Source organism: Saccopteryx bilineata, chromosome 8 (assembly GCF_036850765.1).
Source record: "Saccopteryx bilineata isolate mSacBil1 chromosome 8, mSacBil1_pri_phased_curated, whole genome shotgun sequence".
In the NCBI taxonomy this organism is placed as follows: Eukaryota; Metazoa; Chordata; class Mammalia; order Chiroptera; family Emballonuridae; genus Saccopteryx; species Saccopteryx bilineata.
In genome coordinates this window covers 67,818,125-67,836,190 of record NC_089497.1, presented here as the reverse complement: position 1 = coordinate 67,836,190, position 18,066 = coordinate 67,818,125, and the positions used below count along the sequence as shown (strand labels likewise).

General features: G+C 44.8%; 1 protein-coding gene across 9 annotated transcripts in view; it reads right to left on the bottom strand.

Moving 5' to 3' along the window:
* Positions 1-1,010: 1,010 nt before the first annotated feature.
* The window catches only part of DGKG (diacylglycerol kinase gamma), a 247,568-nt gene continuing 230,512 nt past the window's right edge, over positions 1,011-18,066 (bottom strand). For 6 of the 9 annotated variants that reach the window (XM_066241092.1, XM_066241095.1, XM_066241096.1 and 3 more), the window contains one exon: positions 13,775-16,715. In XM_066241092.1, the coding sequence (XP_066097189.1) occupies positions 16,617-16,715 (99 nt within the window). In that variant the 3' untranslated portion in view covers positions 13,775-16,616. Of the gene's footprint in view, positions 2,240-13,774; positions 16,716-18,066 lie in introns of those variants that run through there. The other 3 variants (XR_010726833.1, XR_010726834.1, XR_010726835.1) reach the window with 3 other exon arrangements.

The following is an 18,066-nucleotide window of genomic DNA, read 5'->3' as shown; positions in this document are numbered from 1 at the left end:
AGTGTTGGCAGAAAGGCAGGGGTCAGAAATGCAGCGGGAGCCTGCGAGCAGCTGCCAAGCGCCCCTGGCCTCGTCCTCTGGGGCTGCCGCCCCGCTGCAGGCTCGACCCTGAGGCAGGTGTGTTGAACTCACACCTCTTTGCCTAGTCGCACCAGCCTGAGAGCAGATGTGGACTTGTTTCTGGGGTCTGAATTCTGGGGAGAGGGGCCAGCCAACTCTGATGTGAAGCCCACGCCTTCCTTTTCCATTTGCTCTTTCATCCCAGACCTGCTTCCTCTCCGGGTCTCTTCTGTCTCAGGGTGCTCTTCTCCACAGTCCAATTTCTAAGTTGTTCTAAAGCCCTGGCTTGACTTTGCCCTCCAAAGTTCCTGCCCTCCAGAAGAGTGTGGTACAGTGGTTCTCAAACTTTCATAAGCACAAGGGTCTCTCTGCAGCCCAGATCATAAAATATCAGATGTTAGGGTCCTACTCTCAGAGATCATGATTCAGGGGTTCCAGGTGGGGCCCAGGCATCTGGGGCTCAGGTGTTTCTGATGTAAGCAGTCCATGGGCCATACTTGGAGAAACACGAGATTAGAGGAGAAACCATGAAATGTTGGGATATGACAGAGACAGAAATGAGTTACTTATTGTGTTACTTGTTGAGCAAGTTAATTACCTTTATTTTCTTACCCATAAAATACTAACCACTTCATAGGGGAGTTTTCAGATGTCCGTGAGATCATATATATATATATATATATATATATATATATATATAATGCTTAGCAAAGGCTTATTTAATGCGATTTTTGGCTTCCTCTCACCCTCCTTCAACACTGGAAAATTGGCAGCAGTGAGTTTCAATTCTTCCCAGTCCTGGCATATCAGTGGAACCTCCCTGGCATCAGGCAACTGTGGAAACGTTACAGAATAGTCTAGAGGGGCGTGAATGTCTCTAGTGCTCTGTGGCTGATCACTCTGGATTTCTCAAGCAATGGCATGAAAAGAAACCAGCAGCAGGTCAGAGGTCAGCCATCTACTGTCATTTTTATTTGCAGTAAACCGTAGTCAGGACTTATAATACACACAGTACATTACAGAACAAGTGCACAGCACTCTATGCAGGCAGATGGGCAGGCTGGAGCAGGCAACCACCATTACAGCACAATATATCTATGGGTGGGAGGCGGTGGAGGTGGACCAGCAAGGAGGGAAGGATCTGGACCCTGCCTTGGTCTCAGCTGGTCTGCAGTTGAGGTGTATCAGGAGCTGTAGCTTCAACTTGTGCCCAGAGTCACCCCCAAGCATTGAGGTTTAACTAAGTTCCCTAGAAGGAAGCAATGCTTTTCCATTAATGAGATTGAATTCTCTTCTAACACAGTGGCAGTTAGAAAGGTTAAAATAGTTTTGATACACAGAGGGAAAATGTTTACATTTCAGGGTTTGAGTGTGTGTGTCCGTATGTGTGTGTGTATGAGTGTGTATGTAAGTAGAGGGCTTATCAAAGAGCTTTCTTGCAGTGTTTTTTTTTTCATGTTGGCCCCCAAATCAGTTGATTTTTGAACATGATCAGTCCTCAAGAGCAGTGGTCCCCAACCGTTTTTGGGCCACGGACCGGTTTAAGGTCAGAAAATATTTTCACAGACTGGCCTTTAGGGTGGGATGAATAAATGTGACTGAGACAAGCGTCAAGAGTGAGTCTTAGATGGATGTAACAGAGGGAATCTGGTCATTTTTAAAAAATAAAACATCGTTCAGACTTAAGTATAAATAAAATGGAAATAATGTAAATTATTTATTCTTTCTCTGAAGACTGGTACCAAATGGCCCACAGACCAGTACCGGTCCGTGGCCTGGCGGTTGGGGACCACTGCTCAAGAGTGAAGGTCAATTCTTAGCTGAGGGCTGGCTGTAGCCCTCCTGGGTTCAGAGGGCTAGGGGAAACCTATGAGAATGAGGACTCTTCTCTCTCCGATGGCCGCAGCATTTACCCCAGGTGAAGGCAAGATCATTGAAGTGGGAAGGTCTTTAGAGTCTCCCTGTTTGGCAGATGGAGAGCGGTCCCAGAAGGCTGGAAGACTTGTCCAAGGCCCGTGGCTGAGACAGGAATGCAGCCCACTGCCTGGATTGCTCTTGTTCCCCAGGCAAAGCTCTGCATCCCTCACGCCATCATGGGATGTGGAGTGGCTCCCCTCCTCAGCAGCCTCGAGGGAATATTTGTTAGACTTTTCCAAGATAGAGGAGTCCTACTTCTTTTCTGCAGAGAGAGAAAATCATCCGTCAGATGGTGACTTCTGGAATTGTGATTACTTGCTAACAGTAACAACTTCTCTGAGGTCTCTACCGAGCATTGGAGACGATTGTAACTGAGAGGCAGGCACAAAAGGTTCTTCTTCCCAGTTTATAGAAAAAGGCAACTGTGCTATAAGTTGGGTCAACAACTTGCTGTAGGAGCCTCTTCTTTTCAGTTTAGTCTCTTGTCTCTTGCTATCTATACAATAAATAAAGAAATAAAATGCTGCATGTTTTGAAGTCTGCCTTCTTGTCAGGTGACCTAGTCACTAGACACACAACCTCTATCAAGACTGTAAGCTACCTTGGCAGGTTCCCACAGATCAAAAAGGGCAACATCTAGAGCATCAGGCACTCTCCAAGTGTAGCCCTGGCTAGCCTGTTACCAAGGGATCTGAAACAATGACTTTGGAGAGGAATTCTGTATATGGTGATATAGGAACCAATGCTGAATGACCACCATTCATTATTCAACTACAATCGCCAGAGCACAGACATTATGCTATGCTGGCTACCAACACTGCCTGCAAGGTTGGGCTCAATGACATCTATACAAGGATATTTTCAACAGGAGGGGTCTATGATTCCAGAACTCCCTGCTCAATGAACTTTTCATGTTAATTGAAATAGTCTGTCAGAAATTGTGACCCCAGTTGGGTTATGCTTGTGGGTTTTGCTTACTTGTTCTGTTTTTGTTGAATTTATAGAAGCTAAACTCTTTTAACTTCCATGGCCTCTAGTCTTCTCATGGTTCCTGATTCTGTTGTTTTTACATGGAAACTTATGCTCTGGATGTTCAACTATGCCATTCTGAGTTAAAGTTTCCAGCAGTTCTATACTCACAAAAATGCTTTATGTCTGAGATATGACTCAAGAGGTAAAGAGAAAAAGTAGTATTATCAAACAGAGGGGTTTGAGTTAGACATTAAGGGCAATTTGTTGGTGGGAGAAATTGTGAGACACTTGAATACATCCTGAAATTGGGCTCTGGATGATGTTCTCTGATCTTTCTTGGGTCTTTTAAGTACAAACTTGCCTGGAGATAACAAAGTAGGCAGGTGTCCCCTTAAGAGCACTCTGATCCTCTGATTTTATGTATGAACACTCTAAAAATAGAATCATGGGGGTGAAAAGAGAACCAAAAGAAGAAAAAGTGAAAGAAGCAGACATGAGGGTGAGGAGAGGTTGAGAGGAACAGATGTGAGGGGAAAGGTGGAGAAGAAGAGGACTGCATTGAACCATGTAAGGTTAGGGAGCAGCGCCTGGCAAAGAGACATTGTTTAACAACAAATTATTACTAATGAATAAGTGAATACTTGTATTAATCGTACTCTTCAGCTCCACTTTACATGAAGAAAACTGAGATGTAAGATAACTTGCCCAGGTCCCTGTTGCTAGTTGGTGTCAGGGTGGGAAGTAAAGGCGGCCTCCTGTGAGAGACAGTGCCGTGTGAGCAGAGGCTGAGGGGTGCACTTGGCGGCCTGATGCTGTGTGGGCGGGTGGGGCCCTTTGGAGGTGGTCTGGGAGACTCAGGAAGGAGCCTCGGAATGGGCATGGACTGAGATGTCGCTCTTCCCTGGCACTGCCTCCAGCTGCCCAGGCTGGGGCAACTGAGGCAGCAGAGCAGAGCATCACTGTAAAGGGCCTCTCGGGTCCTCCCATTTCCTCAATGGCCAGAGGAAACCAAATCCTGACCTAAAATCTTCCTTTCTTCTCTTGGGAGCCACAGAAAACATCCACTGAGCTTGGAGGTGGGCTCATGGTCTTCCCTTGTCTCCTCACTTGTCTTTAAGTTTCCTGAGTACAGCTCCTAAAAGTTTCTTTTTGCTCTCAAGAACATGGAGTATGGGAAAGGTCTGGAGTTCTCACCATGTTGATTAGAGGCAGGATCAATTTCCTGCAGCTGACCTGTCTTTGAGAACACCTGACAGATTTCCATAAATGTCCCTTATTTTTCCTTTGAGGGGACGATGGGAATTCCCTTCTATTTCATGCCTCTCAGTGCTAGACTCTGTTCACAACCATCTCAGAAGGGACATTTGAGCTGGATTTCTCTGAGACATCAAGGAGGCTTCTGTCCTCAGGTCCCATTTTATTTTCCTCATTGCTCCTATGCAGTGATCCAAAGAGCCAAGGAGAAGAGCTGTGCCACCATGAAGGGGGCTCAACACGTGCAAGTGCACTTGGTCTTTGGAATACTTACTTTTTCCTATCAGGAAGCTATGCCAGTTTTAATCACTGCAGTATAGGAGGGAACATTGTGCTTCCTTGACTCCCTGCTACAAATAACTAAGGCACAGAAGTACAAGTAAGCCTCTCTGTTCCAAGGAGATGAGAAAAGAAAAATCACATTGCCTAGACAAGGCAACACGAGTGTGCAGAGCCCCGGCCGCCATCCATCTCCTGGAAAGGCCTGCCAGCAGCTCTTACATAAGCTCCAGTGAGCTCATGTGTTTTCACGCTCATCAGCATATCCTGGGCTTCAGGGCCCAGGGTTAAGTTGGAGGAGGGAGCTCCAGGAAGATTGTGTTCTTCCAAAGAGGGGGCGCACTTCCTACTATCATAATGGTGAAAACAATGTTCATTTCCATGTTTGTCAACATAGACCTTCATTCCTTGTGGCAGCAACGCCATGGAAGGAGAAGGTGATGCTTGGTCTTATGAGTGCAGTGGCGTGGGGAAAGGGACGGTGCGGTGGTGTTTGATGCACCAAAGGTATGAAGATGTGCACTGGGGGGGGAGGGGTAGGAAAGCTTTTCTCCCTCTGTGTGGGAGGCCGTATGAGTGCTCAGTTAGGTCTGCCAGCCACAGGCTGGGAATCAGGCCATGGTTGAGTGTTGGGTCTTGATTTCCAGTTTTTGCCACCAGCTAGGCTGTTCTTGATTATGAAACTCACTTCATTTATTGACTGAGACAGGCTAAATATTCTGAAACCTGCTGTCACTCATTTTACCTGATTCCCTTTTGTTTGGCAGAATCACCAAGCCAGTAGGCTTTTGCAAGCAAACTAACCAACACTTTGCCTGTGATCTTGTCCAGAACATCTGCAGTCAGCATGCCCTGGCCTCAGCAGCTGAGCACAGAGCAAGTGTGAGGATACCTGCTTCCCTTACCCTTTGTGAATTGAAAATAAAATCTCAGCCTGCATTAGGGAGCCAACGCTTCTCAACCAGGCTTCCCAGACGTTATCTCGGGGGTTGACATACTTGCAGTTCAGTTAAACCCCAGAGAAGGGGGAGGATCTGTCGTACATCTCAGCAGTTTACCCCTCCCCCAGTCTAATTTTTTTTTTTTTTTTCATTTTTCCAAAGCTGGAAACGGGGAGGCAGTCAAACAGACTCCCGCATGCGCCCGACTGGGGTCCACCCGGCATGCCCACCAGGGGGCGATGCTTTGCCCCTCTGGGGCGTCGCTCTGTTGTGTCCAGAGCCATTCTAGCGCCTGAGGCAGAGGCCACAGAGCCATCCCCAGCGCCCTGGGCCATCTTTGCTCCAATGGAGCCTCACTGTGGGAGGGGAAGAGAGAGACAGAGAGGAAGGAGAGGGGGAGGGGTGGAGAAGCAAATGGGCGCCTCTCCTGTGTGCCCTGGCCGGGAATCGAACCCGGGACTTCCGCACGCCAGGCCGATGCTCTACCGCTGAGCCAACCGGCTAGGGCCGTCCCCCAGTCTAGCTTCATAGCCTTCACATAAGGGGGCAATAATGATGCTGATATTTTATATGATTAAATGAACCTGCAGACATGATGTTTCACTGTCAGACTTCTCTAAAATAATACTGTGCCCAGTCTCTCTGTAACTACTGATGCTTTAAAAAAAATTTATTTCAAAAATAGGAGCATGCACTGTTCAGGTAAATCTCTAACTCCTCCAAGTGTTTGCACTTTCTCTCTGGGATCATTAGTGCTTATAACACTTCCCAACTTAGTGTCTTTTGAGAATTTGGTTCATGAGATTTTACCTTCCTCTTTCCAGATCAGTCAGAAACATTTTGAATATAGCCAAATCCTTCCTTGGGTTCTACTCCGAACTTTTCTCTTATAAATGATGGCTTGATATCCTGATTAACTTCTATTGGTGATAACTGGATTCAGTCAGTTGAAAAATGAATGAGATCATATATATACACCACCCTCAAATATTTCTCCAGCAATGTGGAGAACACACACAACCTTTAACACTTAAGAAAGGATCCCCCATAATGATGTATGTGTAATATTTTGGTGTGAGATATTATGATATCTATAAATTCATGTGAAAATATTTACATTCTTTTTTTTTCAGTTGATCTGTTTCTGTATGTACCCTGAGCAGGGATCAAGCTGGCAATCTCTGCATATCAAGTCAATGCTCCAATCAGTGGAGTTATCCAGCTAGGGTCATGTTAAAATATTTTAGTGAAAGATGAAACAAATAGGGCAAAATGGTAACAATTGTTGAATCTAAATGACAGGTATATGGGTTCTCATTATACTCATTGCTCTACTTTTCTGTATGTTTGAAGACGTTTATAATAAAAAGAAACTATTCCCAGATGTTCTAATTCTGGGAAGTATATTCAATAGGGCAGTGGGGGATGGGGAGCTTCAGGGGGCTGATAGGGAGGGGAGGGGACGGGAGTTGGAAATTGCTTAATCCTCTTAGGTTTCTTATATACCTTAGTACCTGGTATGATGATAGCAAACCTCAAACAACAATTCAGTGGCCTCCTCCATTATAAAACCCTCTGTGCACGTATGGTTGGCTAAGTTAAAAGATCCAGTTCTCAATCCTTTTGCCTCAAGAATGTTGGGGAAAGAGGAAATATTCACCAGCAAATTTTTTCTTTTCTTGAAGATCATGCCATTTTCTGGTAACCAATTGGTACTAGTTTTCTTAAAAATAATAATAATAGCCTGACCAGGTGGTGGCGCAGTGGATAGAGCATCGGACTGGGATGCGGAAGGACCCAGGTTCGAGACCCCGAGGTCGCCAGCTTGAGTGCGGGCTCATCTGGCATGAGCAAAGAGCTCACCAGCTTGGACCCAAGGTCGCTGGCTCCAGCAGGGGGTTACTTGGTCTGCTGAAGGCCCACGGTCAAGGCACATGTGAGAAAGCAATCAATGAACAACTAAGAAGTCACAACGCGCAAAGAGAAACTGATGATTGATGCTTCTCATCTCTCTCCATTCCTGTCTGTCTGTCCCTGTCTATCTCTGCCTCTGTAAAAAAAAAAAAAAAAAAAAAAAAAAAAAAAAAAAAAATAAAAATAATAATAAAATTAAAAAGGCAAAAAAAAAAGTTCATGAATTACTTTGAAAACACTGTTGTCTGGTCCCTCAAAAGACAAAGCTGACTTTCTGGAATCTCCTGCTGGATTGACACATCTGTGGTGGGGTTTATAAATTCCTTACCTTTTGTACTGTCTAAGGTAAAAGGAAATTACCATTTTATTATTCCTCAACTTGTAAACTCTTAGTAAGATTCCATTTTAAAAAATGATTTTTTTTTTTGGAAAGGAGAAAGTTCAGGGTTTGTTTGTTTTTTTTTGCCTTATTCTAGAAGCAGTCTTTTTACCCCAAATTATGATTCATCTAACAGATTTTTAAAAGGACACTTCAAATTTCCATTCCACCTTTAGATGTCAGTTACTAAATCAGATATTTGTCTACGTGACCTCATTTCACTGCTCTTGAGCTTTAATATGATCTCTGTGTATCTTTTAATATGACCTTTCATATTATATGAATACTCTGCTCTGGTTGAGTTCTTCACCAGGTATTCATTGTTGGCTGTCTATTCTCTGAGTGGAGTCTTAGAATATGGCCAAACTGGTGCTTTGGAGAGAGGACCTAAGAAAAAAGAGGTGGGTAAAGCATGCATGCGTGTGCCTCTGTGCCCAAATGAATGATATTTACCACTTCTGCTCTGTGGAAGAAGGATGAGAAAGACTCGGATTTTCAGTTTGAGAAGGAAGAAAGTCATGCATAGGGGATTGGTTTTGGGGTAGTAAATCCCTGTCACCATGCTTGAGGCTCAAAGGAATCAGTGATGGCACTACAGGCATGAACATGGACTTGGAAGGCAGATACTGACTGATTTAAATTCTGTATCTACTGCTATGATGTTTGTTTGCCCTGCTTCTCAGTTTCCTCATTAGTCAAATGGGGAATCATTAGCACCAATTTCATCAGGTTCTTGTGAAGTTTAAAAGTGGTCATAAAAAGTGCAGAGATTGACTTTGGCCAGTTGGCTCAGTGGTAGAGCATTGGCCCAGTGTGTCGATGTCGGGCTTTGATTCCTGGTCAGGGCACACAGGAGAAGTGACCTTCTGCTTCTCCACCCCACCCCCTCTTATATCTCTTTCTCTCTCTTTCTTCCCTTCCCACAGCCATGGCTCAATTAATTTGAGCACATTGGCCCCAGGTATTGAGGATGGCTCCGTGGAGCCTCCACCTCAGGTGCTAAAAATAGCTCAGTTGTGAGCATGGTCCCAGATAGGCAAAGTATCAGCCCCAAGTGAGGGTTGCCTGGTGGATCCCGGTTGGGGCACATGCAGGAGTCTGTCTCTGTATCTTCCCTCTTCTCACTTGAAAAAAGAAGAGGGCCCTGGCCGGTTGGCTCAGCGGTAGAGCGTCGGCCTGGCGTGTGGGGGACCCAGATTCGAATCCTGGCCAGGGCACATAGGAGAAGTGCCCATTTGCTTCTCCACCCCCCCCATCCTTCCTCTCTGTGTCTCTCTTCCCCTCCCGCAGCCAAGGCTCCATTGGAGCAAAGATGGCCCGGGCGCTGGGGATGGCTCCTTGGCCTCTGCCCCAGGCGCTAGAGAGGCTCCGGTCGCGGCAGAGCGACGCCCCAGAGGGGCAGAGCATCGCCCCCTGGTGGGCAGAGCGTCGCCCCTGGTGGGCGTGCCAGGTGGATCCCGGTCGGGCGCATGTGGGAGTCTGTCTGACTGTCTCTCCCCATTTCCAGCTTCAGAAAAATACAAAAAAAAAAAAAAAAAAGAAGAGGGGAAAAAAAGCATAGAGGTTACTGGTTTGATTCCTGGTCAGGGCACATACAGGAAAACTTGATGTTCCTGTCTCTCTCTCCCTGCCTCTTTCTAAAAAAAGGAAAGGAAAGAAAAGAAAAGGAAAGGAAAGGAAAGGAAAGGAAAAAGAAAAGTGGTTATAAAAGTAATAGGCTTTGGACTGAACAATAAATGATAATTGTTATTTAATAACAATTTTGTCAATGCTTGCACATTTCCATTTTACCACTAACTCAACTTTAAGTTTTGTGTGTTTTTTTTTTAAAGATTTCTCAGTCTTTTCTTCCATTTTTGGACCATAGTGTTCATGCTCACCTCCCTTGCCCAAATAAATCTGCTAAAAAAAAATCGGATTCTCTTTTTATCTCATGAACCTGTATCTTATTATGTGGATATCTGACTGTGTTGGGACTACACTTCCGTGCTGTCTTTTTACTCTTTGTCAATTCTGACCCGATCTTGAAGAACTAGAATGCAAACATTTCTGTCTTTCTGTCCAAGTTGAATTTCATATTTTCTGAACCATGAAGCTGCCCTCTGTGTGACCTAGAAAGCCCTTTGATGATCCATATTTAGCTGTATCCATCACTCAACAGATGTCTGGGTAAAGGCCCCCATGAGCTCCCTCTACATCCTGTGGTTTCAAGTTCCTGAGTTGTTAGTTAAAAAGCTTTCATCCCCACTCCCCCACTGCCTTCCCTTATCTATTCCAGGGAGAAGGACAGCTACTTGCTATACTCACTGTAGCTATTAATTCACTTAACAAATATTTACTCATTAGCTACTACACGTTAGATACTGGGTTAGATGTTATCCTCTTTGCTTCCAAATTGCATTTTCCTGATCTGACCCATTTAGAGTAGTCTTTTTCTGATTACTTCTCTAGAATCTGCATTGAGCATTCAATTAAATGGTCTCTTCTATTTGCAGGGTCTCCTGACTGGGAGGCTTAATGGCAAACTCTGATGCCTTCCTGTAATGCACCTGCCATTGCATCCATAGATTTCAGGATAACACAGGTTCACCGTGGGCTCCATCTAAGGGAGTTTAGTATGCAGGGCTCTGCTTGCCACCCTGCACTATGGACATGAAGAATGAAGTGGTAGCAAGGGTGGAATGCCCAGCCGGTTAAGCAACTAATTTCCAAACACCTTTGGTTTTCTGTATCTCTGGTTTTCCACAGAAATGCCCATGAGGAAAAATTCCCCTCTGTTTTGTGAGCTTTCTGGATCTTCCCATTTGATAGCATCTCTTGGCATCTGAGAGGCAGCCTGCCATTCTGTTCTGTGGAACACAGATGGCCCAGCCCACGCCTATCGCTAATGAGGATCACATGCAGAACCTTGCTGCTGGAGACTGCCCTCCACAGCCCCAGCCCTCCTTCCCCAAGCAGGCTGGTCACTGCTGACCATGGCATTTCAGTCTGAGGACGGTGCTTGCCACTCTCCCACTCATAGAGTTAAAAGAGAAAGTCTATTATGTAGGCCTTGGGAACAGAGTCCCATTCAGCTAACATTTGAAACATTGATGATTAAGGAATGGCTGCCAGTTTGATTGCAAGCAGGAGGTATTGGGTTCCAGCTGTCCACGGAGCTTGATGAGTCTAAATGTGGGCAAGCGCTGGTAGTTCTTAAGTAGGAACATTATTAGATGGCCATACAGAGGTTAACCAGATAAGAAATCAATCTGTCAATGCCATGTGATCTCACTCAGGATAATAGTAGGGTGGGAAATAGTTATATAAGAATGTTAGAGGCACTAAAATATAGGAGAAAAGCATACATTTTGATGTGAGATAGATCCATGACAAGTCCCAGCTCTATCCCTTGCTATCTGTTGGACCTTGGACAAAGTACTTCACCTTTCTGTATACTAATTCCTTGTCTGGGAAATATCACAGGCTACTCTAAGGAGTGAATGGGATAGCCCAGGAAAAGACCTTGACACAGTGCCTTGCACTCAGTAAGCAATAACTGGGATTTTTTTAAAACTTTCTCCTTTTCCTGTTTTCTTTCTGTAATAGAAAGTTGAATGATGAACTCCAAAAGAGTAAACTGTCAGATGAGCTAAAAGCAATGGGCCCATGTGAAATTCTGTACAATTCTGCTCTTTTTAAAAAAATCTAGAACTTGAATGAGATGTGGGATAGTTTCTTTTTCATTGTTATTGCACGTCAGTTGCAGGTCAGTATTTGTGACTAGGAGAAAAATTCCAAACTACTAATATGGACCCCAATAGAAATACAAAGTTATTTTTATTCTTCATATTTTAACTCATTCCTTTAATTCTCATAGTAACCAAGGAGAGATAACTGCCTCTGGCTGCCCTTGAGGGTACCAATGAGTCCGATCAGTCCTATGTGTGGCCTAACTGATCAGTACCCACTGACCCAGAAATCTCTCAGGGAGTCATTCTTCATTCTTTCAGAAAACAAAGATACCAAATATTCTGTTTCAAAAGGAATAGACTGATTGACTTAACATTAATGCCTACAAAACACTTCAACAGCTTTTTTCTCCCCTTATTCTTCTTTTCCAAGTGAAAGGAGACAGATTCTAAGATAGAGAGACAGACTCCAGCATGAACCCTGACTTGGATTCACCCGGCAATCCCTGTCTGGGGGCTGTGTTCTGCCCATCTGGGGCCATGCTCGCAATGGAGCTATTTCTAGCACCTGAGGTGGAGGCTCTACAGAGCCATCCTCAGCACCCACGGCAGATATGCTGGAAACAATGGAGCTATGGTTGTGGAAGGGGAAGAGAGTGAGAAAGAAAAGAAGAAGGAGGGGTGGAGAAGCAAATGGTCACCTCTCCTGTGTGCCTTGATCTAGAATCCAACCTAGGACTTCTACATGCTGGGCCTACACTCTACCACTGAGCCAGCTGTCCAGGGCCTCAACAGCTTTTTGGACAAGGTAGATCAACCACTGTTTGTTTCCCACCCAACTGGGTCAAGGTTTTTCCTAAAAGAGCTGGTGGCTGTTCTTTCCCCCACAAGGCAGCCCTTTTCTTATTAGGTCAGCTCTAAAAGCAGTCATCAAATTGAATAAAAATAGACCTCTTTACAACTGTGCTCTTTAAACCTAGTTCTGTTCTCTGGAGCTACACAGAAGAAGTCTGACCCTTGGCAGCTATCATATTTTCTCCTAACCCCTTCCAGAATCCAGATCCTTGGTTCTTGCTTGAAGACATGCACAACAATGGGAATATGGGAACGATAAAATTGTACTGCCCACAAAAATTAGGGCATGTTTCAAAATGAATATGAAGCGATAAAATATCCCCTAATTTTTGTGAGCAGTATAGTTAAACATTCACATAGAAGTAACAAGAAAGAGTCTTCGAAGAGTGGACTCTCCTCGTCCTAGAAAAGTACTTTTTGGAATATTACTGCAGAGGATGTTCTGCTTGATTGTTCCCATCTTCCTCCAAAATAAAAAGAAGAAATGGTAGGCATATGGCAGTGTTTCTAATCTATAGATGTTGGCAGAGAAATAAAGGTCTTTATGGTTCTTTACTGTGGTTCTTAGAGTTAGCCTCTCTGTGCATCTCCTAGAAGGGGTCTAGTGTTTGACCACAGAACTCTTTTTTTCCCACGGAGCATTCTATGGATTCTAGTTTTTTTGTGAAGCATATTTTAGGTTATTATGGTTTCAGATATGCTGTTTGAAATAACTTTCTGATTGATTATTATTGGATCCTGGAATTGTTGGCCAAGAAACACTATGACATTTCCTCGCTTGGAGGGTTGGTAGACTCTTCTTCCCGCCCTCCCTCTCCTCCTCCCCTGCTCTCTTCCTTTAACTCGAGCATTAGGCACCCACCTGCCTGGGAACATTGAGGGGTAGGCCTGTGACATGGGTTATCTGGGAATCTAGATCCTTCCCATCCCCGTGATTCTATTTTTATGGATCCCAATTGTGGTAGCGTTCCACAGAAGGTACTAGCTGGGACAGGAGGTAACCGAGAGTTTTGGCCAGCAGGATAGGGGGACAGAGATGGGAAAAGTTGATGCAATTATTCTTTGGCAGGATAGCAGCAGGAGAGAGTACGTTTTAAAACTCTCTGGCAGAGAAACTTCCTAATCTGTCACTGAGTATGTGTAAAAAGTGATTAGTGGGTCTCTATATTTATCATGATTACTCACAAATATGTAATTTACATAATATATACAGCACATTAAGTACTATGTTACCTTATATAATGTGCATATGTATAATGTATATGCATGTTATGTAACACCAGTCTGGAGGCTCTTCCAGGTTCTGCCAAGTATTTCCTAATTTATTTGGCAATTTTAACATATCTTTTCCATCTGTGGAAAGAACTCTCTTGAGAAGAGCTGGTCTCTGACCTGAAACATAATCATCCTACTAAGTCTATCTCAATTCTCAACTCACCGGAGGAAAACCACAAAGGCCAAGTCATAATGAAGCACTCCTCCTAGCCCATTAGTCCAGGGACAACACAACGTGTCAAAGATTTCCTATTTTATTCTTTTTATTGCTAGTGGGGTAGGAGTGTGGGGGCAGGTGAGAACATGTCTGTAGCAGGGCCAGAATCAGAATAAGATGAGGAATGAGGACTGTATTCTCCCCAGGCTGCTGGTGTGATTTTTGGGAAGTTACTAAAACCTCTATAAACCTTGCTTTCCTCATTATTAAGACTGGGATGATAACAATACTTTCTCTGCCAACCTCCGAGGCTGCTGTGAGGTCCACTCTGCCGAGGCACTCTGTAGTAAGAAGTCAACCCACAATAGTTAAGGGATAATGAGGTGCAAGTTCAGAAAACAACAACTCGAGGCTTATTGAAGGTAACAAACTGGAATGGCTATTCCACCCAAGTTTGTTATACTCTGGCTCTAAGGAAGACTCTGGACATGACTCTCAAGCAACACTGTAAATCCTATACACTAGAGTAGAGTGGGCAGAGGGCCAGTCTCTGAGTTGTGAATCTTTGAGAATCACTTTCATCTGTTCGCAGTGTCAATGTCTCAACAGCCCCAATGTTGGGGGATCAGGGCTGGAAAACACATGCAGGGACTTCTGTAAATGCCTTAGAATCAGTGACCCCAAACACGAACCTGTGCTTGTTTCAGAATCAAGTGGCTTCCAAGATAGTACCTGCTGCCATTCTGGAGCTTGTTGGTCCCATCACCATGGACGCTGTCATGCAGGGGGCATTTCACGTGGCCTGGTTTCCCCTTGACCAGTGCTCTGCTCTGTTAAGTTGAATACTGTCCTACGTGGTCCTAGATGACTGCTTTCTTCAGAGTGAGAATCAATTTGCACATGCAATCTTAATTTTCCCTTCCTTGTGCAAAGCTCCGGACCCAGTGCGAGGAGATTAGAGGAAGCTTAGTGGAGCAATGTCCAGCGGCCCAGGTTTCCTCGTGAGAAATCTGAGGGGATTGAGGCCTGAGGGAGCAAAGGTGCCTAGGCAAGTGTTTCTTCTATCAAAGAAGCTCCATAGACATTTGCCTTCGGGAAAGGAGGGTGATGCCAACAGCAGCTGAATGAAGCCCGCTGAGCTCTGTTGAGACTCTCTGGGAACTGGCTGGCAGTGCCTTTCAGAAGGTCCCTCAGTCCTCCTGTGATTCTCCATGGAGGCTATCCCTGAAGCCAGGGTTGTTTTCACACTGAGAGGCTCCTATGACCATGATGAGTCAACATGTGGAGAGTTTGATGATCTGTCTGGTGCCTTCAACCTCAGACCAGCTTTTCGCCAGTTCAGGCCAGAGAGAATCTCTGGGAAGCATCACAAGGCTTCGCTTTCTCATGTGGGCTTGTCCCATCCACATGTGTACTGCACATTCATTCTTCCTGGGCAACCTGGATCAAATGGAATCATTTCTTGGTGACCAGAAATGGTCCTATTCCAAGATGGCTAGCCTGTTTTCTCTATTGAATATCTCCTTAAGTGGCACCTATTCCCAAACCACATTAACCACGATATCATGGACATGTCTCTTAACTTCTCTCAGACTCAGTTTCCTTATCTGACATATGGGAGAATAGATCTCGCTCAGCATATATTTCATGGTTGTTTTAAGGATCCAGAATAGGAATTCTTAGTCTCTCTCTAAAAAGTTACTTTTATTTCCTTTAAGTCTCACAATCACCACAGGGCAATGTGTCTTGACAAGGGAATGGTGGAGTGGGGGAGTAAAAACCTTCTTCATCTTTCCCATTCTCTATTCTTATACTACATATATTTTTTCAATCAGGAAAAGTCCATCAGTAAATAAATATTTATATATATACATATATATGCTACATATATGTACACACACAGAAGACCACCAGCAGGGCCTTCAGGTCACACTCTGGGAGTGCTGGGTGCAAACAGGCAGGAGGGAACCTCTGGACGGCTGTCTCCTCGTCTCCTCAGCAAACGGCCCTTCCCTCCAGACTTCTCTGCCCTCAGGAATAGATCACCACCAGGGCCTGGAACTCAAACAGGAAACACGCTTTGGCTTGAAAAAGAAAGAAGCTGGTGGTGGTTTTTTTTTTCTTCTTCTTCCCTTTTTACACAATATTATGACACCAATTTGAAAAATAAATTCCAGTTTCTCTGCCTTCCCTCCCAGGTGTTCACAGAACTAAGAAAATAAATACCACATCTAAGGTGTGCTGTGCAGGCAGCGCTAGGGGCTCCTGGAGCCGTCTCTAAACAAACACAGCCACCAGGAGAAGCTTTGGGAAAATAACAAGTGCCCGCTGACAGCGCAGAGAACCGAGAATGGAAACACAGCTTTCCACAGCCTTTCTGCCTCCTCAGCAGGTTCGGGGAGACACCGTCGCTCGAAGGACAACCAAGAAACCAGCGTGCACTTGCTGAGCCCTGCCAACGGTTCTGCTCTGAGCATTGGAGGCCGTTTGTCTCTTTACAGAGGGATCTTTGTGTAAGTTCTCTGGAATGGGCGCTCCTTCCCTTGGCCACATCCGATCTTGCCATGGGCAGGAATCCTGTAGCCTGCTCCTTGCGAGTGTCCATGAGGAAACTTGCTAGGCTGGTAGGAAGAAAGGAGGACTTCTCCTTCAATCTCAGAAAGTCTGACTCAAGGCCTTGGGAATGTGGAGGTTGCTGCATGAGCCAACCATACCCTGGTGGGCCGTTAGACCATTCAAGATGTTCTATTGTCACTGGCTCTGTTGGGGTGTGTCCATTGTTGGAATATTGAGAATGTATGGCAGGGTGCAGGTTTTCTCCTGAAGGGTGGCTTTGCTTCCACTAGTTAGAGAGGAAAGAGTGTGTGTGTGTTTGTGTGTTTATGTGTGTCTGTGTGTGTTACAGTTTTTCTCTCTTGCTTTAACTAGCATTGGCAGATTATCTAGTCTTTTGAACGGCTCTTCCTCCTCAGCGAAAAGAAGCTGCTCTTCTGGGGAGGTCCCATCATCATGGGTGCTTGGTTCTTGTGAGTAATTTTTATCTAAAATCAAAGAGGCAGAAATGAGTTAGTAACACACAAATCCCAGTAGCCTATGGGAGAGTGAGTCTGAGAGACAGGAAGGAAGGCTAGCTTCAGGCTGGAAGGAGCCCCATGCAGAAGTGCTCCCAGTCCTTAGAGCACTTCAGAATGGGCAACTGGGCCCAGACGAGGCCTGAGTTTGGCACTGCTGGAAGTGAAGGGCAGAAACACTGAGGACAGACAGGTGTGAGCTTCCCACTGGTACTCAGCTCACACCTGTCTTCTGCCCTTGCTATTCATAGACTTTCAGAATGTCACAGACGGAGGAGACCTCAGAGACAGTCTCATTCAACCCCTCTGCAGGATAAAGGGCCAAGGTCACACCGAGTGGGGCAGAATATCCAGAGCCTCGTTCTTCAAATTCCCAGCCTGCACTGCTCCTAGCCACTCCTGCTCAGATGTCAACCAGTAATTCAAAGTTGACCTCTGTCTGACCTCTGCCCTAAGCAACGTCATTTGGAGAGGTTCCAAGTGAGTCTTTTAGGTCTTTCCTCTTTTCTTTGCCTTCCAGGAAAGACCAGCTTTCTTTTAAAAGCACGTAGGTGTTTGTTTTTACTTTTGAATTTCAGATTTTATGTGTATTTTCTCCTGTAAACTTTAAGTCAATCTGGAATGAAAGACACTGGAGAATTCTCATTTTTGCCTTTCTTCCCAACCTTATCCTGAGGGAATGGTTTCAAACTGCTTAATCCCTACTTACACGTGAGCCGGTGACACTGCCATGTCAATGCAGAGGGTCCTTGGGTTATGGCAGTCTTGATATACGATGTTTTGAGTTTACAATGCTCACTCCCATAAAAACGTTTAATAATTGGGACATGAGTGCTTCAGCTTATGCCATTGACATCATATTCATGAACTATGTGGGCGAACTAGTTTGGTTGCACGTGGTGGAAGAATACACAGTAACATGGCGGATAAGCAAGGGAGAGGGCATCCCCTAGTATGCTTACCTATGCCATTTTGGACTGTTAAAAGTACAAGTGTACTGTGTAGTATATTTATGTCTTTTTCCTTTTTCTGTGGCTTAGTTGTATTTTTACGTTCTAGATTATGGTTTTACAAATGTGTTAGGATAGGTAAGTGACTTAGGCTAGGGTTTGTTTCGACTTACACCAAAATTCAGGTTACATCACTGTTGTAGGAATGGAACTGTGTCGTAACCTGAGGACCTCCTGTAATCTGCACTGTCAGTCTATCAACCATGTTGACTAAGTATGATGTGTTCAGAGTAGGAAGATGATATGGGAACCAAAGGCACTTAGGATTCAAATGCCTGGGTTTGGGTTCCAGAACTTCCGCATCTTTGGGA